At 43.6% G+C, this 27,995-nt stretch overlaps 1 protein-coding gene across 1 annotated transcript in view; it reads left to right on the top strand.

The window, feature by feature from the left end:
• lrch4 (leucine-rich repeats and calponin homology (CH) domain containing 4) overlaps nt 1–27,995 on the top strand; it is a gene marked incomplete at its 5' end in the record, with an annotated part of 46,443 nt that overhangs the window by 12,161 nt on the left and 6,287 nt on the right. The window contains 16 exons of the mRNA XM_080023437.1: nt 16,404–16,548; nt 17,467–17,596; nt 18,716–18,821; nt 19,506–19,752; nt 20,319–20,415; nt 20,669–20,795; nt 21,164–21,270; nt 21,383–21,435; nt 23,548–23,676; nt 23,773–23,841; nt 23,940–23,994; nt 24,100–24,154; nt 24,651–24,752; nt 25,543–25,646; nt 25,803–25,940; nt 26,032–26,109. Coding sequence (XP_079879563.1) covers nt 16,404–16,548; nt 17,467–17,596; nt 18,716–18,821; nt 19,506–19,752; nt 20,319–20,415; nt 20,669–20,795; nt 21,164–21,270; nt 21,383–21,435; nt 23,548–23,676; nt 23,773–23,841; nt 23,940–23,994; nt 24,100–24,154; nt 24,651–24,752; nt 25,543–25,646; nt 25,803–25,940; nt 26,032–26,109 — 1,742 coding nt within the window. The remainder of the gene's footprint in view (nt 1–16,403; nt 16,549–17,466; nt 17,597–18,715; nt 18,822–19,505; nt 19,753–20,318; nt 20,416–20,668; nt 20,796–21,163; nt 21,271–21,382; nt 21,436–23,547; nt 23,677–23,772; nt 23,842–23,939; nt 23,995–24,099; nt 24,155–24,650; nt 24,753–25,542; nt 25,647–25,802; nt 25,941–26,031; nt 26,110–27,995) is intronic.

The raw sequence follows: 27,995 nt of genomic DNA, 5'->3' as shown, positions 1-27,995 counted from the left end.
ATGCGTGATGAGATGCTTGACGCTGAAACACCGTGGTATTGTGCGAAATGCACGTGTCTTGTCGAAATCCACGGTTCTTGGGAATTTGGAACAGATTCCAAGCTGGAACCGGTTCCAAATTCGGTTCTTGACCACCCAACCCTACCAAGAACCCGTAAATGAAGTCAGACAGACCTCTCTGGTAGATGAGTCAAGGAGAATGACGCCGTGTGACATTTCCTTTTCTATCAAGCAGCAAAATATTTGGAGCATGACATGTTTGAGTTTGCCTTACTTGACATCGCACGTCCTGCGATGTGACTGTCGTGCGTGTGCACATCGCAATGACAGGGCTGAAACGATATCGTGCGGCCCCTATTTATTTATTTTTTGTGTAGAATGTAGCGTAGCAATGTGAAACATGATCGCACATGAGCAGTTAGGCAGGATTCTGTCTGGACACGTGAGGTTAAAGCAAGTTTTTATAGTCATTTCATTTACGTCATACGTCAACTACGTCACTTACCTCACTTCAGCGTTCCTTCTGGCGGTGCGAATGTAACCGGGAAAAAAAAGCCCCCGAAGGTATCTAGTTCCCAATTCCCCTCAGGGAGTCCCCAGAACCTTTTGGTCTGAAAATGCCGCATGAAATAAACGAAAATGCCTAAAGTCTGTACCGTTCACTGAAGGGAAAGGAGTGGTAAATGGTAAGTTAAAGTGTAGAAATCTGATTTGGTATAGACGGTGAAAATGTGGTATCTGCAGATCTCTACTTAAAGTATTTAAAATTGTAATGACCCTAACCCCCCCCTCTTCTCTCTATTCAGAATTCCTGACTCTGCAGAGATCTCTCTCTGTAACCGAGCCCCCCCCCCTGCAGATTTCAACCTGTGATGAACTGTGTTGCGTCACTCCTCTCAGGGGTTTTGTTTTCCACTTGCTGGGCACTCCTTTTTATTTTCACCCTCCTTTCCCTGTGGCTGCTGTATCATTCCTTTGTCTGTTCCCTCATATTATGAGCTTACTGTTTGGTTTCTCCTTCCAACCTCACTGTGTTTTCGTGTGTGTGTGTGTGTGTGTGTGTGTGTGTGTGTGTGTGTGTGTGTGTGTGTGTGTGTGTGTGTGTGTTGTTTGTGTTTTCTGGTTATTTTTTATTAGTTATTTTTGGCACCACCTTCCTCCAGTGACAGCGGCAATGTCTATATATAGATCACTCATTCCACCAATAGAACGTATAAAACGCTGAACTCACAAACTAATCCAACTACGTTAAGAAACAAACAGCTCCAATTGCGAACGAAATGAAAAGTGACACTGATACTGACGTGGTGCTTTCGGCGTGAACTGGGGGCGACGGAAAATCCTCCCGGGATTTGTGCTCCCGGACCGCTCGGAATATTGGTGTGAGCCCAGAAATCCGCCGAAGACTCGTGCACGCGGCAGTTATGTCGTCAACGTCAGCAAAGGCACAAATGCAAAGAAGTAACAACTGTAAATGTGTAGGCGCAAACCTAAAAGCGACCGTCTTTGGTCACAGACCATTAATAGAGAGACCGTTCTTTTGGAAGGTGCAGTTCTGGATCTCCGCTAACTAATCGGCTTGAAGCAGAGCTAATCCCACTGAGAATCTGAAAGGATTGGGAGGTGGGGGCTGGCAGGTGGTCCTAGTCCTCTGTCCGGCTTTGGTTTCGCGTTCCCTTTGTTTTTTCCTCTCCCAGCTATTTATTTTCCTGTTCTCATTTGCTCGGACTTTTAGTGAGTGAAAGTTATTTCTCCTGCTGTTAAAGGCACATCCTGCTTTCCACCTCCATTTTTATCTAAATGGATAACGGCGAGTCAAGGTGAACGTCACGAGAACTTACATGCTCAAGGGGGAGGATTCTTCTATGTAGTTAACTGACTCCCTCAATGGACTTGATCTCAAAGGTTGTAGTTTCTCAGTCCTAAAGAAGCGAAACAAGCGTGAGGATGTTCACAGTTGGTGGGCGTTGCAAGTTGAGGTAATCGTACCAGAGCTTGTCATTTTCAACGGTGCAATGCTTCAATTTGTGCTTGAATCAGTTATTTGTGAAAATGCGAGGGTTGACTGGGGATGGAGTAGGGAACGACATAACCACTAAATCTGAACTCACCAAGCGCTCGTGACTAAGATTGTTCAGTTTGATATGCTGAATTGATGAAAGCCCTAACATCTTCATTGACAATTGATTTATTGTTTGTCATTCGTCGTTAGTATTCCAATGTCTAGACCGTATGAGGCGTTCTAAGGTAGGAAGACCTGAACTGCTTTCATTTATTACCATACAGTGTAATAATTGTCATTTTGGGACACATTTTATGTTCAGGTAGACAGAGTGGAATTTGTGATAAGGCGTCGACAAATTCTTAATTCTTTGTCTGTGGCTATGTCTCTTGACTATTGTATAAAGCATAATTAATAGGTATGGTCGTAGGCCAGCATCTAGCACACACAGCTCCTCCGTCATTTTAAAAACATTACGGCCTGCCACAAGTAATGGAAGACGAGCTTCTTAGTCCCCCCACTAGTGTTACAGAAGTGCTTGAAAGCTGACTTGAGATTGCTATTGTTTTGTTTTGTTTGCTTGTGTTTTCTTCATCTCTGTATGTTTAACCAGCTAAAACAGTTGACAAAGTACCCGAGTGGCATTTCACCTCGCTGCGTATACACACATTTGAAAATGCTTGTGTGCGCTTACATTTAACCCAAAATGTTCCAAGACCTTACTTTTGTTCCTTAATGAGCTTTCTTGAGCTTATTAACCCGAGGTAAACACAACATGTAGATGTATTACTCAGTTAATGTTAATGAAACACATTTAACATGTGTTTGATTTACCATATAACACCAAAATAAGATAAGACACAATATCAATACACAATAAGACACAATAACAGTATGAGGGGGGTCACCTTTTTACAAAATGAATATTAACGCAACTTACAAATAAAAGTATTTTTGAAAGAGCTAATTGAATGCTCAGTCTCCTCGAGAATTCAACTCGGCAAAGTGAGTCTGTCTTTAAAACCCAGTGTGTTGCAGCCAACATTGATACGCGTCGCTTCTGTGTCGTTTACTTCCTGGTTAAATCACTGCTCTGTTTATTTTATTGGATAGGCCTCACCTTTGCCAAACCACATGGCTTTCAGTGATGTCACACTCAGCCAATCAGAAGTTTGATTACTATCCACCACAGTCAGCTCACACCAATCAAAGGAGAGATTCTTGGACAGATCCAAGCAGCTTCCAGCCCTGTGCCGCTTTTGGATTGTGTTGACGCTTTAGACCAGACTACGCTTTGCCAGTTGTTTTCTGCATGATGGGTGAAAATAAATCTCCATGGCCAAGTGGAAATGGACGCTTTCTACACCAACGCTGGAAATTATTTTTGCAGACAGAGTCGACAAGGAGCCGGAGATTCATCAGCGAGAATGCAAACACGCAAATATATCGCAATTGTCGGTTTTGGGCTGATGGTGGCCGGTATGATATTTTGACATACCGCCCAACCTGGTACATGAAGCGCGCAGTTTGGTGGAATTTGTTTGAGATAATCGACGAACAGTCGTGGGGCCTCCCGGACGGCCCACCACACCCCCACAAAAAGTCAAGCATGTCAGAATTTTAATGTGTTCTCCTGCCTGGTCTGACAACTCTTACGTCGCGTTCCGTGACGTTGACCAATGGGAGGACAGAGCGCTCTCTGGGCAACATATGACGTGTTGCTTGACGTGGATCAACGGCACGACAGAGCGCCCTCTGCTACACAAACATGGCGAAGAGCTGCCGCCGTCAGGTGGAATGTCGAAACAGAGGAAAGGTTCATTGAGCAGTGGCAACAATACCCGTGCCTTCGTGACGTTTCCTCGAGGGAGTATCATGACGGAGTGAAAAAGGATAAATGTTGCCGAGAAACAGCGCAGGCACTTCAGCAACCCTCTGAGTAGCTGGAAGCGATGTTAAGCTTTGATAAGTTATCATTCCCCATACTACTAGCCCCAACAGCGTCCCTGCTTCTTGGGATGCTGTTGCAGCTACAGTAGCATGTGGTTAATTTCCAGATTTACAGCTGACTATTTTATTTTTATTTTTTTAATACATTACAGTTGGAGAAAAAAACCTTTATCATTGAGAACACAGTATGGAAAGCTGCTCCGTCCCAAAACAAGTCTATGTGGCAACAAAGAACTAGCACCCAGGCAGAAATGCATAGTGAAGAACTTTGTGTTTCTGGGACCATTTGTGGCCCACAGTGCCCCTCGGAACACACTGAATGTAGGCTGTTAAAACAGCTTGGTCCTATGTGGTTACAACTTGGCTGTTACATAGAGCTGGGCGATAAAGCAAATTCTAAAATTTTCACAATAAAACCTTCCACGATAACAATGATACATTTCAGTCCGCTCCAAACGTCCCCGCATATAATCACAGAGCGCAGATTCGGAAACTTATCGGGCTGTTCTCCGGCGACAATGATGATTATATTATATATTTAATTGTATACAATATTTATTTATTATATATTTTATTTATCTCTTTTTTGTTTTCATCTTTTTTATTACATTTTATTTGTTCAGTGTAAAGTAAATCCATGAGAATACACTTAAAACTGTAAATTAAACATTATTATTCAATGGGTTATGATAATTATCGATCAATATAAAAAAAAAAAACTATTATGATAAGATTTTTGGCCATATCGTCCAGCCTTACTATTACATGAAACAAGCTGGAGCTGTGCTTATTGATCTCCTGATTGATGCTGTTTTGGTAGTGTCACATGTAACTACGGCTTGGTTTTTGGATGAGCATGTTATTCATAACTGACTGTTAGGCTAGTCATATTATTGTCAGATAAACGTACAGGATATATGATCAAAGAGTCATAAATCGTGCAATAAGGTTAAGAATAGAGGGTGGCCATTCTGCTCAAGAAGCATGAGTTTTTCCATGCTTCATGCAAAACAGGTGTTCAAATTATTAGTGCTTAAAGCTCGCCAACCACAATTTTTCTCTCTGCAAAGATGATGTTGACTTTGATGTTGAATTTTATTTTATCTTTTCAGATGGCCCAGATGTATAATCCCTGCCTTATATTTCTGTGGTCAAGAATGGTATTCTTTATTCTAGGTAAATGATAAGCAGCCTGTCAGCACAGACACTGCAGAGGAGGGCAGTGATTGCCAGGAGACTGAGGAGGATGTGTCGGAGTCTTCCACCTCTACCCTGCCACCTCCATCGGTGGTCCAGGAGTCCAGTACATGTAGACCATCAGAGCATCATCCAATCCTAGTCCGATGGTAGCTACTAGCTACCATCGGACTTAATATAGACTTAATATAGACTCAAGGGAAGCAAAGACTTGGGACGTCAGATGACATTTAATTTTAAATGTTAACATTTAAACATTTCAGAAATGTCTCTCGCCGGCAGTGAGCGACAAGTGTGAACGTCGTCACTTAGTAAGGCTCAAGTGCAATGTTGGTCAGGGAAAAGCGTCGTCTGTTGGCCAAAATTCCGAAACGCGCTCTCAACTGTGTGCCTGGCCCTCGACAATCGATAATTAGATATTCGCTGTCCATGGTCCAGGTTCCGGTAGGGCTTTACCAAGTCGGCCTGGAGAGGAAACGCTTCATTGCTAACAAACAAATATAGCGTGGTTAGGTTGGTATCTGCCAGTGGCTCTGGACGGGGAACGTTCACCAGATCTGTGTCCACGGCAGTGTGGAGGTCTGACTGGCCCAACAGCCCTGCGCCTCACACTGTTTCCTGTGTACCAAGATTGGCATAGATGAATTTGAAGTTTGCGTCGACTGCTGCCACTCTGCCTTTGTTGCAGAAATAAACACCAAAAATAATCAACAAATTATGTGATGTTATTTCACCCTTTTCAGTCCCTTAACAACACAATTCATGTCAAGCACAAAATGCAATACCATGGGGTCAAACGATGTAGTCCAGTGGTTCTCAACAGGCCCTCAACGGGCCTCGGGGAGCTGCAAGGGGGACCTTGAGATGATGGGAAGTTATTTAAACCAATGTCCAAGTGAAATACACAAACGTTTGTACAGAGAGCTTTTTAAACCTACACTCAAACTCCTTTATATTTAAAATGAGATTAGAATGAGTGGTGAAACATTTGGCATTCATATTTTGTGTTTTATTCTGTATTACAGAATACTTCTGTCACAAAACCAAAGTAATTAACTGACATAAATAACACAAAGAAGTTAATATTATACAACAATAGCCTTTGTACTATCTCTTGATATATGGGAAGGGGGGAAGGGAAATGAAGGATTCTGCTTGTATTATTTGAGGGTTACTGGAATAGGGCTGGAATATTTCCTCGGGCCTTGGGGGCAAAAAGCTTGAGAACCATTGAAATACCCTTCAAAAATCGTGATGCATTTGCTTTTCCAGAATGGCCAGATCGCAGTACAGTGTTCTTCTGTCATAGTTTTGTATCAGTGGTGGCAGGGGTAATTGTTCTTTCTGTTTGTTCCACGTCCATCCATATTGCTCTTCGGTTGTAGTGTAGGTTTAGCGCTCCATGTGGGCACTTGATTATGATGGAAGCACGAATTAAAAGCATTGGGCTCATGATTGTGTTCTTTGATTGAACATGCTGTATGAAAATTAATACTGTGGAGGTAATAAATAGGCTAATCATAAGTTTCTATAATTAAAAGTATTATAGGTTAAAAGTGTTGACTAATCAATCTCTTATTTAAGGCATACCTTCAAATTGTCTTCCTTTAAGGCATCATACAGAGCTTCACAGGTCTCCACTACTATCTCGCTGATAGTAGTTTGTAGTTCCTGTACTGAAAGCTCAGAGACCTGAACGACTGTCCTATAGAGAAGAACAAGTTATTTTGTGTCTGAAATCTTTACTAGTGGCAAGGAATCGTAGTGTGACTGACATCTGCTCTCTGACACTGATGGCCATCCTCATTTTCGTGTCCCTCTTCTTTGGCACGATGTGGAAACCCCATGTGTTCACTATTTTAACCAAGATTACTTCAGTGTCCCTTGGTAAAAACATTGGGCTATATGACATGTCATAGAATTCCTTGGTAACTGACTACAAAGCAAAAATGCAATGGCTTAAGGTGAGTTAACATGTTATAAGTTACATAGGACCTTAAAATGAACATTGCTTATGTGTGCACTCCACTTAATATGACCGTCAGGCTGTAGGGCGTTTAACTATAGGGGCTGCGTTCAGTTCATTTTTGATATCCAACGGCACAACTTTGGCATATGATAGAAGGCTCTGCCACGTGCCCTCGGGCTATGTATGTACACTGAATGGATAATATGTGGTCACTTCAGAGGCGGTGGTCAATGAAAAGATGTGGAGCTGTGTTGACCGTTTTCCTGATTTAAGTTATGGTGATTGTGACACAGCCTCATATTAAAATATATCTTTGCATCCTCATTCGCCAGAGTATACAATTCCCAAAACCCCGATCATTATTTCCTCCACGAGGCCTTCTGTTTACAAACAGCGAACCTGGCAGCCAGCTACACGTATGTAATGTTCTCGACATGTACACATTCGTTACCCCGAGTTCTCTTTGAGGGATAGACAGCCCGTACTATTCTTTTCGACACCCAGGAACAGGTCTACAATCGCTTTTACTTTATTTTCTTTTTCTTCTTCTTCTTTTCGGCACACGACACCGCCAGCATTACTTATAGCCCTTCTGTCGCCATGTTTGTCGACGTTTTCTTGAACTTCCCCGCCGACGGCCTATGAACGCGCGCAACTAGTGACAGCGCAACAACGCTTCCTGAAGCTTTGGTTGGCTCCTCGAAGCAAGGCGTATACAGGTACTCCTCACTCCTCACTTGCACCGTGCGTACAATACCGCGGTGTCTCAGCGTCAAGCTTCTCATCGCTCATCACCCTTCTCAGCCAGTCTCGTTCCCGCAGTGTGTCAGTATTCTCGCGTTAGCAATCGCCGCGCCCCCTTACCATGAAGTAACGCGGGTCCTCGCTTATCAAGCTATTTGCTTGACCACCTGGTCCTAGGAACGGAACTCGGCCGTTAAGTGAGGAGTACCTGTATGTATGTATGTATGTATGAACGCACATGTGGCGCGGGTAGTGAGTACGATTTTGCCCTCCTACACAATAGACCCGTGTTCGATTCCCCTTGTGTCCACTACTCCTACTTGTTCATTGACATGTGTTTTTCAATATATTTCAAACTTGATAATAAAATCTTGATTGTGAGAGCGGATATTTCTTTGACAGTAAATGCAAATACAGGAGAATAAAACGGCTAAGGGTTTAAGCGGATACAGAAAGCGCTAATGAATAGACTGTCATTTGGTCATTGGGCAGAAGTAATTCAGTGATGCGGGGATGTGTTGTAAAATATATTATGGGATCATAGCCCGTCACAGTTTCAAAGCCCGTCAAAACTGATACGCGGCAAATCAAAGCAGTCATGTGAATCCCTGAGGGGAGGGAGGAGGGGAGTAGTTCCTCCAGACGTCATCACTCACGTGATCATTTCCGTCACAAAGCCAGCGGCAAAGCAGTATTTCAGTTGGAGTTACTTGGCGAGTTCGACACGCACATCAGAGCTTTGGTGTCAGATGTAGCAAGAATTTGTGGCCGCGTGATCGCCTAATTCGACATGGTGACCATCGTCAAAGACAAAAATATTGTGTAGTCTGATCCCGGCATTTATGTCGACAAGTTACCAGTGATGTATGTGTGTGTCCTGGAGAATATCAAGCCCGCATTGCAGACCCTGGCCTTTATTGAAACCGTGTTCTCTTCTGTATAATTATCTCCAAGGAATTCTGAACAACATTGTTCAACCCTCATAGTTCTACTTGATAAGAAACCCTGAAATGGAAATGCATTTGCTATAGCGCCTGACAAGTTAGAGGACACAATTTACAATTTTGTGTCACATTCAGACACGCATTCATGCCCCTTTTGAATGTTCATACATATTCATACATTCAAACACCCGCCTCCACCTTGCATGGCGGAGGCAGCCATGCAAGGCCGGCTAATCTGGTGGAGTTAGGGGTCCACACTCAAGGACACGTCGACATACAGGAGATCTGGCCCAAGGTTAACAGGATGGAGATCCATAGATTGAGACCTACAGGCAAGTGAGCACAACTCTGTGTGGTCACCTCAGATCACCTCACCTTTAAGTGTTTTTATAAGTCAGTGCTGTCAGATTAGGTAACATTGCATATTCTACTCTTTGTGCGCTAGGCTTGGGCAAGTGTTGCACAATTTTTGGCCTTTTATTGTTTGGTCTCCTCGAGAATTCAACTCGGCAAATAATGAGCCTGTCTTTAAAACCCAGTGGGTCGCACCCAACAATGATACGCGTCGCTTCGGTGTCATTTACTTCCTGGTTAAATCACTGCTCTGTTTAATTTATTGGATAGTCCTCACCTTTGCCAAACCACCTGGCTTTCAGTGATGTCACACAGTCAGCTCACACCAATCAAAGGAGAGATTCTTGGACAGATCCAAGCAGCTTCCAGCCCTGTGCCGCTTTTGGATTGTGTTGACGCTTTAGACCAGCATACACTTTGCCAGTTGTTTTCTGCATGATGGGTGCAAATAATTCTCGACGGCCAAGTGGAAATGGAGATTGCAGATTTTCTACACCAGCGTTGGAAATAATTTTTGCAGACAGAGGTGACGAGGACTAGGAGATTTATCTGAGCCGGGTCAGTGAGAATGGTTAGCAAAACATGCTAATATATCGGCAATCACCGGTTGTTGGGCTTAGGGTGGCCGGTAGGAAAATTATGACATATCGCCCAACTCTAGTGTGAGCAAAGCAATCGACTAAGGAGCTGTTGTGTCTGTATTTAATTCGCTGAGTCATTTCCCCATGGGTTAGTTCCATGTCATGGGTTGAGAAAAAAGATGCGTTGGAGTGTTCTGTTCAGCTCTCTTGTGAAACATTTCTGAATGGGTCTTGACAGCATTTGCCTCAACCTGTCATCTGGCAGCCGTGTTGTAGCAACAGGCCTGACCACGGGCCACCAGCCCATGTTTGCTTGAAGCCAGCTTTCTGTTGTCCACTGTACTATGGAATGCCATTCGGATGCCTTGACTTGTTTGCCACAAACATACTGCTGTTGAGCATTACCCAGATGGATTACCATAACCATGCATTACCATCGATTACCCAGCTTGTGTGCTGACGTCTCTTGGAGGGGTACTTTAACGAAGTAAAGTACTTTAACGCAACCAGGCATGGACCTATTAATGAATCCATAAAAAATGGTTCAGTTAAATGTTAACAACGGAATTAAGGGTTTAGTGGTCTGTGAAATTGTCTGCTACTGATCATTCACAGTGCTAACCAAATCTTAATGTCTTTAGCATTTACAAGATGTGTGTTGTACGTGTGACTGTAAGAGTGACGGAGAAAATCCCGACTTCCTCCTCACCACTCCTTTTCTTTCATTCAATTTGGAAATGGAGGAAAATAAATACATCTACATAAAAACACTGTTTTCATCTGCTTTGTTTGGAGGAATGGGGACCATCAGCGGAGCGGAGAGCGCTCTGATCGCGGAGTGGAGCTCGCGTCTGTAGTAGCGAATTGCCCGGCACGGTCCGAGCCCCGGCAGTTGGCAACCTCTGCACGAGACTATACAATGACCATGTTGCCTGTGCATGGCTTTTAGCGTGCACACCCAGCATTTGTCTCTATTTTTGGGTAAGTGCTTGTTCCAAACTTCTTGCCAAAACCAAACAGGTGCTGCAGAGTGTGAAAGTATTGGTCTTTGTGTTTGTGTGTGTGAGTGTGTGTGAGAGAGAGAGAGAGAGAGAGAGAGAGAGAGATCCCCCCCCTCTTCATCCCCCCAAACACACACAGCCCATCCCCTCACCCACGCTGACATCCATTGTTCGAGCTGCCCCCACCCCTCCAGCTATGGGACAATAGAGCCCTGGAGATTGGGGAGAGTTCTCAGACCCGTGTGCTACTGTCCACCATTTGGCACATATTTTTGCACTTATCTACTGATTCTAAGAGCACAATGCTTTGCCGATTTACAATTTCCCTATCAGTCTATAGTTTTGCATTAGAGGTCACATATGTGTGGACAGCTAATGTGTATATATAAGTATTATTTGCGCTACTGTATGCACGACATAATATCAAACACCATACGCACACACATTCTTTAGAAGGGTGTGTGAAATTCTAGCAATAGCTGTATGAACCACTGTTTATTAAATAATGGGGAAGCCATTCCCTGGACCCAAGGTACCAGAAAGGGACATCAAGATTTAGAGCAGAAAGACAGATGAAGATATAATTCAAGAATCCACAGGGCAGCTCACAAAAATTGGTTGCACAAGAGAGGTAGCAGCCCTTTTCAATGTTTTTTTATTTATTTATTTATTTATTTTTTTACACTTCTTGTACAGAAAGAGGAACAATCTCACATAGACTCTAGGTTAATGGTACAGAGGAAGCGTCCTCCCCCAACCCCGATTTTTTTTTTTTTTTTTTTTTTTTACAACATCAGCATCCAGCAATCAATCAATAATGGCCCAGTGGGCTGTCTAACATCGACAGACCCACATTGGCGCCGACCAAAGGGAAGCGAGCACAGCGCTTGGTGGGGTCAGCACTCATGCACTCATGCAGAATCTCTTCACTGTTTGTGTCTGGTATATGCTCAATTATTGCATGCCCCATGTTCCAAGAGAAACACACGCACGCACTGGGGTGTGTAGTCGGGGTCCGGAGGGTATTCCTGGATAAGGGAAAGAGATGATAATTACAGAGGGGTGGGGGGGGGAGCACAACACAACTCAGCAATGCGCTGCTGTCATTACTGGGAGAGGTGGAGGACTGGCCAGGGGGGAGGAGAGGAGGCAGAAAATGCTTAGAAAGCAGAAAATAGCAGGGTAGAGAGCCAATGATCTATAAGTAGAGTAGATGGAGCCCGTCCATAGAAAACGTATTGTGCGACGTTGAAGCCTGCTTTGGTCGCAACCGACACAATAGAGAGAAACATATATATATATATATATATATATATATATATATATATATATATATATATATATATATATATATATATATATACACACACACACACACAGGATGTCTCCTGACCAAATAGGACGTCCGGAATCCAAAATGCGGAAGGCAAAAGTAAAACAGGAGACTAAAATAATAAACTAAAAACTGGGAACTTTATTTTTACACTATTGCTATGCTCAAAGTATATATACTACATATGAGCACTATTGTCCAGCACACATATGGTTTGAGCACTCTTTGGGTTGATGACGACGACGCTGCATAGAAGCTTTTACTGGGGTCCCTCCCTCACAATGCAAATCATGGAACTTGTCAGCGATATAAAATAGTTGTAGCAGTGAGTGAGCGCTATCTAGGTCTTACGGTGAATATACTGATCCACCTTTTTTCTTTGTCTGGAGCGTCCAGGCGTGCTCCTCCTCCAGTGGCTTTTGTCAGTGTGTGTATGTTCCTTAGCTTTTAGTTGAATGTCATGCATTACCTTTCTTAGCTAACAGAGGATTTGTCTGTGTAGAAATTGGACTCATTTGAGTTATAGTCAAGAGGCTGCGGTTTCTCACAAGTCGGAACTTTAGGTTGTAAAATCATTTAATGCGCCGCGGAGATAGGAAATAATATATTGTGGCAAAAAAAAAAAGAAACACATTAATTCAAATGCTAAAAAAACCGCAAGTTTTTAAACAGTTTTGAATCTGTACATTTATAACAATAGAAAATAGTGATTGAAGAAGTGGAGATATTTTTCATGGAGCTCAACTTGATTTTTCCTGAATGCAAACCAAACCTCCACACCAGCATATATTTAGCTTTTCTTTCCAACAAAATAGCCATCCTTTATCCTCAAAATAATAATAAAAATGATCATAAAAATAATAATTGCTACAGGCAGCAATATGCGGGGTCCGCGGTTGTCGGCCCTTCGTTAAAGTTCAATGGAGGAGTGTGCTTTGGCGCTCTGAAAAGCTGCCGGCTGAGTCATACTGCAAATGTCCAACTGCACCAAGCAGCGTGTGAATCTACAACTGCTTAACATGATCCCTGCATAAAGAATTGCACATGTATTGCCAGCAATTGTTAACAAGCATGCGCCATTATTTACCAGTGAACTCTGAATGGCTTTACCAGTTAGCTTGGCTATATTCCGTAATGCAAAGTCATCATTTTCAACACCAATACAGCCGGTCGCCGCTTCAGCAGACCTTAAAGCAAATGTTGTCTTACAGAAGGTATGTTGCCATGACAATTCTGATATTGCTATGTCATCTCTTGCTCAAACATTGTCTTTCATTCTTCCCAGATATTATTAATGTCCTGATGAAGTCTAGTTCCTTCTATCAAAAACATCGTCCAGGAAACTTGCTGTACATGTCAAAACATTTTGGGTGCTGCTCTTAAGTGCTGCTGTCAGACTGATAGCTGCACGCTGCTTGTTCCTGGGGTCTCCAAACCAGCCTCCATCACCCTGATCAAATGAGCCTCCTAACACTGAGCAGGGCTCGACAGTGACGGTTGCCTGGTTGCCCTCGGCAATTAGATAGTCAATTGGCAACCTTTCTGTGGCCTCTGGTTGCCCCCTTTTGCAACCACTTTTTAACCTTAAAAAAATAGGGACAGCAACCTGAAAAAACGTGCACCCCAAAATAAGTAAATGTGTTGCATTAGTCATATTTAAATATTGCTCTTACAGTCGGAACGAGAACGCTCCATGTGCGTTGATTCACGTGCGCACAGGCACTAGTGTATGGCAGCAGAGCAAGGCGATTGCAGTCGGGGAAGCAAACAACGCACTTTTTGGGGAACGTCATCTTTTTCAACGGCAAATTTGGGTGTAGCATTTTAAATGTTTGATCCATCCGCGGTCGATTGACTGGACTTGTTCTCTGATATTACCTTAGACGCCACTCGGGCTGAAAGCGCTCCAAAGCGATGCTGGTTTCACGGGCTCGGAAAACTGAAATGAGTGTCCGAAGTGATGCGTTGGTGGAACCTGGAAAACCGTCGGCTATCACCACAAGTATTTCAGACCTTTTTTTTTTGTACATTTAACTAAAACCAATTTGTCACCATATAGCCGTTACAATACAATAAGCAGTTCTTGTCTTTGTAGACACACAGCTTTATGGCTCAGACCTCATCTGGTGGAGCGGTACTTTTGAATGCAAAGGTGCAAATGTAGATGCAGTATCTTAATTACTCAAAATATAAGGTGACTACAAGTGGCAACCATATTTTCACGTCTGGCAACCAAAAGCTGATGGCAACCAAAAAGTCAGTGTTAAGCCCTGCCGAGATGTCCGGAGTATCAACAGGTATATTTAAAGGAACTTCTTCTGTGTTTAATGTTGTCAGGGATTTAATAGCAACTTCAGGTGTTTTTCCTGTGGTTCTTTCTGGGTTTCTTTTGTTTGTTTGTTTTTTTTTTGGGTTTTTTTTGCAGTCAAGAGTTTCCATAGTTTTGTTTAGAGGTTCCAGAAAGTATTTTAGTCTTTTCATTAAGAGGAGAGTGGTTGACCTCGAAAGCAGCACGTTGAAAATATGTTGAGACACATACACAATAAATACATCTTTTTTTGTATTATGTAATTGCGTATGGTTATTGTTACCAGTTATTATAATTCAGGAAGATTGTATATACAGTGATATCTCTAGAATGTCAATAAACCCTGACAGTGATGTTATTGGGTTTTTATTTTGTAGAGCTTACTCTGGTTCGTGCCAGTTGTCCTCAGAAGCGTATATATATTTATGACGTTTATTGCGCTGCACTTTGTTTAATTCAGCTGTCTTCCGGTAGGGTTTCGGCGGTTGTCGTCGTTTTGCTTTTTTTTTCGCGGATCAGTGCCGACATACCTATTGGAGACCATAAATCAGGTATAGATCGTGACCTGTCTCCCTCCACCTGTAATGAGCGCCCATGAATAACAGGGACACCGTGCGCGGCCCACGCTCCCCCTGTTGTGAAATGTCCGGTCTTACCGGTAACACCGGTGTTGTCATGAGTTTATTAACCCATGAGGAAAATATCCTCGCCGTGCCATCCCTATCTTCTGGTAATACTTGAACCACTTTTTTTTCCAAACATAATAATAAAGGTTAGTTAGTAATGAAATACCTGTGACTTTGTTACTTTGTATGGTTAAGAGTTTGAATCTTATATTCCTTTAGTTAAAGTCCAATCGCGACTACGTCTGGTGAGGTTTGGATTACTGACTCATGTGATCTGCGTACTCAAATTTCTTTGTTGCAGCGCGCTTCTGTGCATGGCGCCATCTTGGTGAGGTTGCGATTGTTGATCACAAGCTTCTTCCACAATTCTGAACCGCCCGTCTGGGTGAAATTCGAACGACGACATTTTGGAGCTGCCCCGAATACGTATCTTCTTAAGAAATAAGAAGCTGTCTTCTACACCTTGTGGTAGTCCCCGTTGTTTCCTTACTATGGTGGAAAAAAGATGTGTGCTCTGCGGTGGGTGGCGAGTTGTTGACCCACTTGATCACCTGGGCGACTTACCAAAACAAGTTGCCCCTGCCGTCAGGCGCTACCTCATTTGGAACATCATTTGAAAGCCACACCGATGTTCAAAATGAAAATACATACTGGTGAATTATGGCATCTAATGTACAGACATTTTCACAGACAGACAAATATGTGTGCTTTCTCTACTGACAATTACATTTCATGGTAATGAATGAAAGCATTTCGGGTATTTTCACGTTTCCGCTACATAGATGTTTTGTCATAGCGTTCTGTACGTTGGAATAGTGTTGCCACGATTAAACAATTGTCGATTAATTGTTTAAGTCCCTGTAAAGCAAAAATAAATGCTTTACGCTGTAAATAAAACAGCAAACTGTAAATCCCATGAAATCATCGATCCCAGAATTCTCTTAAGAACTGCATGTTTATTTTTCAAAAGTTTTTTTTTTTCTCAAAAGTATGCCTTTTTCATGTATTTATTCTAGAGTTATCGACAATTGACTGACACAGCTACGCTGATTTATCAAATTCGCGTTTTGTGCAATGCCGATCTTGGCATTCTGGCCTGGAAAGGCGGACCCCTCCACCACCAATCCAAACGACATGTGGACAGGAAACGGTCTTAACTGAAATATATTGAATGCCTCCAAAAATGTTAACTAAAAAAAGTGTGAATATTAAAAAAAACATGTTTTAACAAAATCAGCTCACGGATTACCACTTTAACTAAATCACCCCTCCATGTTTAGTTTTCAATGAAACCACAGAACTGAAGAGACCCCCCCCCGAATAAATATCGATAATATAATATATGTATCCAAAGATTATGAACTGATGAGATTTGCGGTGTGTTTGTGTTTCAGACCTGTCAAAGAACCGTCTGTGTGAGCTTCCAGAGGAGCTGTGTCACTTCATCTCCCTGGAGACACTCAGCCTCTACCACAATGGCATGCGCTCGCTCTCACCCAGCCTGGGCAACCTGCAAATCCTCACCTACCTCAACCTCAGGTAACACACACTCATACACAAATTAGAGCTGTAGAATTACATATTGAAGAAAAAAAATCACAATTTAAGGCTGGGTTTGTTATTTTTCAGCCCAGGCCCTGATTATAATGCTGATGCTATGTGCATTGTGCATAATTCTTCGTAACCTGCATTATAGTCACACTTTTTTTAGCTTTTTAAATAAGATCTGGTTTGAAAATCGGGACTGAATCAGCAACTCACTCACATGCCACACAATAGTGCAACACAGGGCACTAGCTAAAACTCAGTGTTTCAGAGTGGAAGAAACACTGTATTGTCGGGTTCACTACAAACACATCCAAAACAATAATATTCCAATCGGAATCATTAGTAATTGAGGATGAAAGTGCCCGCAAAGAGTTGAGCATTACCTACCAGAGTTACCTACCAGTATCAGTCGGGAAAAAAAGTAAACCATCCATTCCTATAAAACTCCAATATTCCAAGGCAGCATCAACGCGTGCATCATTCAGCCCATGAAACAATCAACATTACAACATTCAAGACAAGCGTGAACCTGAAAACATGACCTGTTACCTTTACCAACAAAGGTGTGGCAGTTTGCCAATTTTGTCTGCGCCACGCCTTGTCTTTGGCCATAGGTAGGTTTCCCCCCCCCCCCCCCCGTTAACCACTGAGAGTACTGCTCCACAAGGACAACACTGTTCTCCCTATGAAGTGATGGAGAGCTCCAGTTACTGCCACATCCTTCTGCGAACAGCTGTTTCAGTATGCACCAAACAGTCAGACGAAACCACACCCGTCACCCGACTGGCCCCAGGCGCAGGCATCTCTAAAAATTACGTGTGTGTTTGTGTGTGTCTGTGTGTGTGTGTGTGTGTGTGTCTGTGTCTGTGTGTGTGCGCGTGTGTGCGCGTGCGCGCTATCTCTCCGCAGTCGTAATCTCCTGTCCAGCTTGCCCCCATCGGTGTTCCAGCTCCCCCTCCTGCGAGTACTTATTGTCAGTAACAACAAGCTGTCGTCCCTGCCCGCCTCCATACACACTCTGGCACACCTCCGGCAGCTGGTATGTAACACAAACCCACCCCCAGCACCTCGGGTTACACCCACGCATACACATGTGCTCAGCCGCCTCGCCGACAGCAGTATCAGGTTCTCCCCCCGTACCCCTCTGCTGTTGGGTGTAATTGGCGTCAGCAGTGCTCCTTCTAGTCTCTGCAGAGCATTTCTCCTGCTTGGTTTTGTCATTTTTCCTGCTCTTTTAAGTTGCCCGGGTTTCTTACACTTCTCTACATTTCTCTGTGCTTCTACATAGGGATATAAATGGAGTACTGCAATTTATTGTATACTTATTGCATAATGTATAATATTCCCTCTCCCATGCAACTAATCACGACAAACATGCTAACTCGACGACAGCGTCCATTCTCCTGAGTATAAATTACATAACAATATTTATTGGATTTAATATATCCAGCGGAAAATATCTACATCAAAATGCTGCAGAGTACCCAATAAGGTGTTATTTTCTCGCCGACTGTAATTGTACTTTCTGAACCAATTGCGAACACACGCAGGATTTATTTTCTGCTTGTACATGGGACAACCTCAAATGATTCGTCTTGAACTTCTCTAAATCTCAAGGTAATCCTCGCAATTGTAGTTGAGGCCTACACCAGCCCGACCTCAGAACCCGGCTAGACCCACATCCCCGATCGTTAAAGGATCGTTCCGATGTTCTCCGTCCTTTACATAGCACAGCAGATGGTAAAATCAAATGATGGCCACACGTTTCCTCGTGGGTTCTTTTGAAAAATTATTTACATGTTTTAAATAACCGTAATATCATATTTTACATTTTGCTTTTGCCACAACACATCCAAGAGTAACGTTGGCTGCAGAAGGTTGCGAGAAGGAAGCGGCATAACTCACCGCTTCGAGTCTCTTGCATAAGCGCGGACGTCGTGAAAAGTGGGGATTTTACGGAAGAGTAAACATGAGTCAATAAAACCCTGGAAAGCCCGAGAAAATGCAGTTTGTGAACATACAAAGACATTTTACATCGGCCCCCATATAAAAAAAAAAAAAAAAATTCACGGCCGATATTAAAATGTTTATTTATTTTTTTTTTACCAAAATAAAATGTTTTTGTTGTTCTCAATCCGACTCCTGCTCCTCTTTTCAGGATGTGAGCTGTAATGATCTGCAGTGTCTCCCGGCAGAGCTGGGCCAGTTGGAGAGTCTGAGGGACCTCAACTTACGGAGGAACCAGCTCACGTCTCTGCCGGAGGGTATGGTGACAATTGACCTTTGACCCCCTCACACCCAAATACCTTACCCCCCCCCCCCCCGCTAAGTCTCCTCCCGAAAACAGAAAGGCGAAACAGAAAGGTGTCTGACCAGGGTGATCAGCTGGCATTATCTGTAGGAAATGATATGTTTTAAATTTATTTATTTTTTTTTCTGGTTAGATAGTAGGGGACTAACAATGATCACACAAAAATAAATAGTTTCTATAAATGTAACCGTAAAACTGACCTAATGTAAACAATAATCACAGATTTAGAAAAACACGATCTTTGCTGGAAGATACAAGCTACGGCGACTTCAACGTTAAAGCTTATTTGACTAAGCAGTGTGGCACGCACTGTGGAAAAAGGCAGCACACTTTTAACAATCAAGGTATTGACTGCCCTGCGCACCTATTTTACCTTTCCTTTTAAAAAACAAAATCTTTTTTTTTTTTTTTTTTTTTTGACAGTATGAACGGAATGCGGTTAACCTCTTAAGTAGTTAAGTGTAAATTACCGAAGGAGTTGACTTCAGCGGAACTTAGACTTGTCTGTGGCTTTTTCTGAATCCCATCATCGGGAACCCTCGAGATCATTTGACGCGGCCTTTCGGGAGAGAAACATTGCCGTCAAGACCCTGTCGCCTCTCTCTCTCTCTCTCGCCTCCCCACCCCACCCGCCCAGAAATTGCGGAGCTCCCGCTGGTGCGGCTCGACCTGTCGTGCAACCGCATCTCCCACGTGCCCGTGTGCTACCGCCACCTGCGACACCTCCAGAGCATCTCGCTGGACAGCAACCCCCTGCAGCTGCCGCCGGCGCACATCTGCTCCAAGGGCAAGTACCACATCTTCAAGTACCTCAACATGGAGGCCTGCAAGAGGAACCAGGAGCAGCTGGAGAGACACCTGAGGCCCACCGGCTTCACCATATGGTAAGCAGGGGAAGAATGCAAACGCCCGCCTGTTTATCCGTCAGATTAAACCGATACGGGGGCAGTGGACGGCGGGATGGAAATCGTGTTTGAAATAGGCCAAAGGTCAAAGGATGTCACGTCGTGAGAATGTGCCTGTGACGGCGAAAGGTCTGCTTCACGAGATCAGTGAGTCGACGTATTGATCAGAATCAGAAATACTTTAATAATCCCAGGGGGAAATTACTTTTGTTAAAGCTCCAAATCTACATACAACATATTTACATACAACATATTTACATACAACATATTTACATACAACATATAATAATTACTAAGAAACATATTTATATATAAATATATATATGAACATATCTATATGTTATTAACATATCTATATAGAGAATAAGTATCTTACAAGTGCCGTCATTTCAGATGTTCAGCTAATAAGAGTAATGTGGGTTTTTTTTTGCCTACATAGTTGGTGTTCAAAACGCGGTATTAATAAGGTCTTTAAGTCTTTGCTTCTACCTGAAGGTACAGTAGGTACAGTTACCTATCCCCCCCCCCCCTTGTAATCCCTGAAGCCTGTCGGACCAGGAGCTGTTCTTGGGCCAGTTTGGAGGGCTGGACTCCGGCTTCAACAGCGTAGACAGTGGCAGCAAACGATGGTCTGGGAACGAGGTAACTCTAAAAGTTAGGGATGTTGCACTTTTTATTTTTTATTTTTATTTTTATTTTTTATTATTTTTTAATACTACTTGTTTGTACTAGGACTGTTTAGAAAAAAAAAAGTCAATTCCCTAATTCCATACTATTCGAGCACGCTATGGTTTCAGACATACTCAAACCATTCACATAGTAATTTGCCGTACGTGAGACGCGCGTCTATGGAGCCTGCCTCACCTCCACCTCTCCCCCTACCCTGGCTGTCCAGTCGGCAGACGACTTCTCCGAACGCTCCATCCGTATGGTGGAGGTTGGCAGAGAGCAGAGAAACCTGGAGGAAGAGGAGGAGGAGGAGGAGGAGGAGCAGGAGGACTCCCCTCTGGCGGCCACCGCAGGTCAGGAAGGTGAAACATACATACCCAAGAGTGTGAGTGTGAGTGTGAGTGTGAGTGTGTGTGTGTGTGTGTGTGTGTGTTTATATAAATGTATGTATATATATATGTATGTATGTATGTATGTATGTGTATATGTGTATATGTGTATATGTGTGTATATATATATATATATATATATATATATATATATATATATATATATATATATATATATATATATATATATAGAAAGAAAAGAAGAAACAGTCTTTATTTGTCACACAACACCCCACACTACAACACATGCTTGCACACACATTTATATACACACATTCATATTATGACAGGTGACACAGTTGCTTTACTGTTGGTCCCCCTCTTCCTTCCAGTGAACGGCGAGACGGAGATGGCATTCATCGACAGCAGCCTGACGGGGGAGGGCGAGGAAGAGAGCCAAACGGACCCCCCCTCCCCTCCCCTTGCAGCCAGTCCCCCGGTACACAGCCACTACCGATCACCTCCCCGCTTCTAGTTTGCCCACGAAAAGGTGTTCCCTTGTTACTTAGGCGAGTAAACTGACTTAGAATGCGGCCTCATTGTGTGACCAGGCGCAGCTGGAGGCTTCCCCGCAGTCCCAGACCCAGAGCTCCTCGCCGTCCAGGTCAGATTGAAAGATAAATGATGACAATGTGTTTGTTAAACCACATCACCAAAGCTCTCGAGCGGAAAGTCAAACAAAATATACACCGTAAACACAACGCTCCATTCATTTGTTTGAAACATACCTTGTTTACTAGTTTCTATGTCAACAACCACTTCCTGATCCTGTGAAGGTTGACATTTTGCGACATGACGCCACCGTCCACAAGGGGGCGCCACGCTTTCATGCCATTGGCGCGAGCCTGAGACTTAAACGTTATTAATTTGGGAGACATGACACATGCTCTTTAATAAGCTTTTCACAATGGATATATTCTCTTGCACTTTGCGGCCACTGTTGCCTTGCAACAAAAAAGCTGGTTTGTATGACGGGAAAGGAAAGATAAGTGAACTTGGATAAACGCTGTGTGTGTGTGTGTGTGTGTGTGTGTGTGTGTGTGTGTGTGTGTGTGTGTGTGTGTGTGTGTGTGTGTGTGTGTGTGTGTGTGTGTGTGTGTGTGTGTGTGTGTGTGTGTGTGTGTGTGTACCACCCTGTTGTCGTTTCCCATGATTAATTGAAACAGTGAACGAGCGGAAGTCGAAGCCGTGCATCAACTAGTCATTGAATGGGGGGTGGAAAAAATAAAAAGCGTGAAAGCCTGATAGCTTTTTATCTTCTTTCCCTCCCCTCCCAGGCTTGACGAGGTCACTCTCCTACAAGAGTGTTTGAAGGGCTGGGAAAAGTCAATACGCTGCAGCTCCCAACGCTGATGCCGTTACTCATTCACCAGCCCTAGAAAGCTTAACCGGAAGGAAGAAAACAGTAGTAAAAAAAAAAATAAATAAAATAAAAACTCATTTTTAGCACATTAAATCCCTTCTCTCCCCCTCTAGCGTTGGGTATTTGGGTAAACGGTAGTACACTGCATAAATAGCAGAGTCTGAGTAGTATCTCAATGTCCCTCTTCTCGGTGGCCGCAGGATATTAAGACTTGATGAGGCCTGGGGGTTAGAGTGACGTTCCAGTGCTGTAACAGGAATAGTCTTCCACAGATCACATCCTTTCACTTTACTTATTTATTTATTTATTTAGCTCGATTTAACTTGTCTGGAGTTTTGTGCATGAGATTGTTCAGCCGGTTTGGTGGAAATGCGCCTTTGTCTATCTTGCGTCAGAGAAACAAAAACCGCCGTACATTTGAAGGGAAGTAAGTTGCTTTGAAAAGAGGACGGTGCACCTCTGACGCTCTCCGCCCTGAAATTTCGAGACATATGTTTCCCCTTTTTTTTTTTTTTTTTTTTTTTTTTTAATGTATTTATTTTTTTTTCAGTTGTCTGAAGTCCATACCAGATTGACTTTCTGAGACTATAACAATAATAACATTTCAGAACTAAATCTTCTCTCAGTTAATAATATATCGTTATTGATGAAGTATTTTTCTCTAAATTGATTTGATTTTCCTTCTTTGGGGACATTACTCTGGTGTGTAGGTTAAAACATTTGGTATATTAGTAGTATTAATAACATTTAAAATGTTTTTGTTTCATTTTTTTAACTTTGTTTTTATTTAAGTTCCAGCAACTTATACAATGACATTCACCATTTGAAATAACATTGTTTTTTGTCTTTTTTTTTTTTTTTTTTTCAACTGCATTCATAAAATCTATATTATGTGAGAACATAAAATTAACAAAATTAACTGTTCATTCCAAATTAAATAGTAATTGCAATAATAGGTACAGCACAAATATATACATTAATTAACATAATTGTGAAAAGAAGAAAATGGAGTTCAAAAGTTTTTTTTATACTTTACATGTATTACAGCATAGTTACCACGAATACCAAGTGAGCTCTCCGTGCATGCAAGCAGCCATCATTCTTATTTGCCAGGGCAAAATCAATATTTTCCTCTTCACAGTTGAAACCAAAGGACAAAAAGGCTTTAGACGACACGGCTCAGGCCATCGTGCTGAAATTCACATTCATGTCTCATCATTTAATGGAGCAACTAATCGGCAACCGTAGTCTGCCTGTATAAAGTCCTAACTGTTTACCAGTGCCTTCTGTAGAACTCATCTTTCTCGCTCTCTCTCGCTCTCACGCTTTCTCCCTTCCTCTTGGTCCTCCCAGTGGTCAGATGGAAGCGCTGGTGTCTCCCTCCAGCCCCACCCTGGAGGAGAAACGGAGGCCCGGCACCCTGCTCATCTGGCAGGAGAGGGAGAGGCAGCAGCAGCAGAGAGAGAAGGCCCGGGACACCTAGTGAGTACACTCGCTCTCGCTCTCGCTCTCTCTCTCTCTCCTCACCTGTGGTCATGTGCTCTTCACGTCCAAACCTCCCATTTCAACCCCCTCCAGTTTGCTGAAGTCATCGGCCAAAACAGGAAGTCATGTGGCCTCGGCGCCACAGACAGGAAGTTGCACAAGGTAAAGCCTCCTGAACGAACCACACGCTAATGCAATAGCTCTCAAAAAAAAAAAAAAAACAGTTTGAGATAACGTTGTCAACGTTTGTCTCCCTCTAGTGGCAGTTTACCGGAGAGCAGCCACTCCCACACGGGCCAGAGGCCGCGCTGTGTGGTGAGTACCTCTCGGCTCGAGCTCCTCCCGAGCCGCTGCACCGAGGTGATGTTGTCTTGGTTGCGTTTCTGAGACGCTTGCTGTCTGACATCTCTGCCCCTCTAGAGCGCCGATCACGTCACGCCGTCCACGCCTGTTCAGCGCTCGTTCAGCAGATCAGGTGATTTCTCCCTCCGGGTGGCCGCGCAGATGCTGTTCGCGAGTAAAATAATTGAATTTCGCTCAGACGGATTTAGAAAATAAAATATAAATAGGTAAATAAATAATCAAAAAATAAATCGATCAAATATTTGCTTTATTTTATGGCAAAATTGAAGTGAAAAGTCATTATTTTGTTGCAGTAACGGTAATATCCCATTCATTTGGATTATTAATAGATTCAGGATTCCGGGATCATGCAAACAGTGACTCGGATTTGCCCTGTTTTATCATCGTATTCTTTTCTTTATTTTATTATTATTATTTTTTTTGTTCAAACAAAGGAAGGGAAATATTGAGGGGTGAATTTGCATTAGTTGATGCAATTATGTAACTGCTTAATCGGGATCGAGTAATGCTCTCACACACACACACACACACACACACACGCACACGCACTCACACAGCGCAGTCAGTCCAGTGACGGTGGTAATAAAAGCCTTGTGTGTTTGTGTCAGACGTGCCGTCCTCCCCGAAAACCTCTCCTCCCCCCGGCCATGGCCAGAAACCCAGCAGCTTCCTGTTCCGTGCCTCCTCCCGCACCAGTGTCAAGACCACGGGTAAGAAAATAAACACAGTGACTCCACATCCACTGTGCCCCTCAGGGCTGTAGTCACAGAGCTGTTAAATGTTAAGTGTCATCCAACACAACATCCAATCCATTACTTTTACTAAACAGCACAGCACTGAGTCTTTTAATTTGTGTCATTAGAACAGAACAATTAACTTATAATTCCATATGTTAAGTAGGCTCTCTCTCTCTCTCTCGCTCTCTATATATATATATATATATATATATATATATATATATATAAAAAAACCAAATGGTAAAGCCTATTTCTGATGCGGTGCAGCGAGGGAAGCTGCTTGTTTTTTGCTTTCATATTCACAGGAGAAGCAAAATAAGCAGGAAAGAATTAGCTGTGTGTGTGTGTGTATGTATGTATGTATGTGTGTGTGTGTGTATATATATATCAAAATTAAATTTTTAGCATTTTTGCAAAATTTGAGATGTAATTTTGCATTCACTGAAACCTTGAGTGGCAAACATGTTAAAAATGCTTCTTCAACGGGTACTTTGGTTTGGCTCGGTAGTCGCCCTCACCTAGTGTACGACCGAATGTCGTAATAATCCATGAACTGTGCAGTTCTGCCGCTGGTTTGGGGAAAAAAATACATACAATCGTCATTTTTCTATCGTCACATCCGCAGCCCTCATGTTAGGGAATGATCTGTGATAGCTAACTGGCAACCGCCGTCAAAGCCGTGCGGTTATGTGACCCCTCTAGCTCATCAGAACTGAGCCGGTAACGTCCCCCCGTCAGTCTCACTCTCCCCGTTCTCCGTCAGGTGCTGGATCGCTCCAAAGCCTGGGGGAGTCTGGGAGAAGCGAGTCCCGCACAACGCTGCGCTCGGCGAGGGAAGAGAGACCCGAGGTTGTGCAACTACGCAAGGTAACCCCCACCGCAAAAAAAACAAGATTAAAAAAAAAAAAAAGTCCATCCTCTCCCAAACCCGCGGTGCGGCTGTCACGACCGCCACATCGCGAGCAGCTTAACGGCTGAGGACAAATGCGGATCCTGATCCTCTAACCCCCCCCGTGTCTCCAGACTCTGGAGTCCCGGCTCAAGATCACCCTGCCGGAGGACCTGGGGGAGGCCTTGTCCAACGGCACCGTCCTCTGCCAGCTGGCCAATCAGATCCGCCCGCGCTCCGTGTCAATCATCCATGTCCCCTCCCCGGCAGTGGTGAGTCCTCTTCCTCCACCCCCGCCGCCATCGCACGGAGCGCGGCCCGTTTCCCGCTTGTCTGACACGGCTGTGCCTTCCATCCCCGCAGCCCAAGCTCAGCTCTGCCAAGTGCCGGCTCAACGTGGAGAACTTCCTCACCGCCTGCCGCAAGCTGGGAGTCCCGGAGGTGAGTTGGGTGGAGGAACGTCTGCCTGTGGTCTCTGCTTGTTCTCCTCGTCCATTATTGGATCGAGACCGGGTTGTATAAAAACTCTGGAAAAGTCATTAATTTAGTCAGAATTAAGGTTTTCATTTGTAAGATGTTGAGGATTCCCTTTTGGGGAACGACCTTAAAAAGACATTAGTTACTAGGATGGTAAAATGCCAAGAAATGCATTTCGTTGCCTCAATTAAAAAACGAATGGCAATGAGTTGAATCTAATCTAAACTGGAACTTGCTTAAATGTTGGTCGTGAAATGTCTTTGAATGAGGTGGAGCGCCTTTCAAGGGTCAGAGGGTCTTTAAAAGTCTTGAATAGAAGGTGACGAGACCTGATCTGTGTATTTATTGATGAGCGGTTTCAGGTAAGCCCTTAACTGTCAACATTTCACATTTCAGCATATTATTTGCTCTGCCAACACTAACAACCAGAACCCTCCAGTAACACACTCAACACGTATCTGAATAATAGCCAAAATGTTATCTGGTAGTTCTATTTCGTTTTTAATAATAATTTACTTGGTTGATTTCTCTCTCTGTCTGCCTGTTTATAAGTAATACTTGAAAGTTAAATGCACCAAATGTGTATGTGTTTTTTGTTTTTGTTTGTTTTCCTTGACACGAACTTCCAGCTATTAACCCTTTGAGTGCTTAGTAAATTATACGCAGTACAAAAGGTATTGAGTTTGGGGAAAAAGGTTTATTCCAGGGAAAAGGGGGTTATCAAGTAAGATCTAAATAGGAGGCTGAAGTGTTTCAAAATGTACTGAATAGAGAGTATTTGTCTTTTTTGTTTGTCTCTGTATTTGTTTTCACCCGCGCTTGAAAAATGTAACCCCTTGTTCCTCTATGTTCCGTCTTTCTTCCATTCCACCCTCTTGTTTCCTCCGTGCGCTCCAACCCCCCCCCCCCCCCCCCCTCCTCCTCTCTCAGGCGGCAATGTGTGTGTGTTCCGATGTCTTTCTGTGTAAGCCGCCCGCCGTGCTCCGCTGCGTCGCCGCCCTGCTGGCCGCCGCCGCCGGGCCGTCCGGGGCAGGGGCGACCGAGACCCCCGAGGGACGCCCCGCCGGCCTCTCTCGCTCCTCGTCCTCCTCGCCGCTGTCCACCGGCTTCCTGCTCTTCTACTGCGCGGTCATGGTCCTGCTGTACACGCTCTACTGCCACCTGCTGGTCTAGAGCAGGGCCAACGGGAGGATCCTCTCCCTCTCTCTCTCTCTCTCTCTCCCTCTCTCCCACCCTCCGGAGTGTTAAACCGCGCCACGCCTTGCTTGAAATGTGGCGTTCGAGGGTTCCTCCGCGCTGAAGCACTGTAGTACAGTTTGGACTCACGGGACCTGCAGAGAGAAACAGGACTGTCCGCTGCTTCCACCGATAGAGGGATCTATCAATTAGAGCCATATGCAAGAAGAGCACCTTTTTATATAAATAAATACAAATTAAAAAAAAAACCCCTGTATTATACATCCACTGGCACATAAGCTCAGCGCCACGCCCTTTCTCTTTTTTGGGGGGGGCGTACTGTACGTGAACACACTACTCTAAAAGAAACCAAAAGCTGACGTTGAGACGGACTTCCTGCAGAGACCCCCGCCTTAGGGTAGCATAGCCTCCCACCTCCATAATGCACAAGCACGTCTGCGTTCCCGGCCGCTCAAGCAGGGAAGACTCGAGACGGAATTGTGAATGTGATTTTTTTGTGTTCAGCCTTGAGATGTTAAGTGGACTGTGGGAATATATCAATATATAATTTTTTTATTTTTTTTTAAGGGTATTTCACACAAAGAGGCTCTCAGCGCTCGAGTGGGGTTCACTTGAAGCTACTTCAGGTAGACGAAAAAGTTTATATAGTGCCT

The sequence above is a fragment of the Zeus faber genome (assembly GCF_960531495.2).
Source record: "Zeus faber genome assembly, chromosome: 22".
In the NCBI taxonomy this organism is placed as follows: Eukaryota; Metazoa; Chordata; class Actinopteri; order Zeiformes; family Zeidae; genus Zeus; species Zeus faber.
Note: the sequence above shows the minus strand (reverse complement) of the source record. Positions and strands in the feature narration are given on the sequence as shown.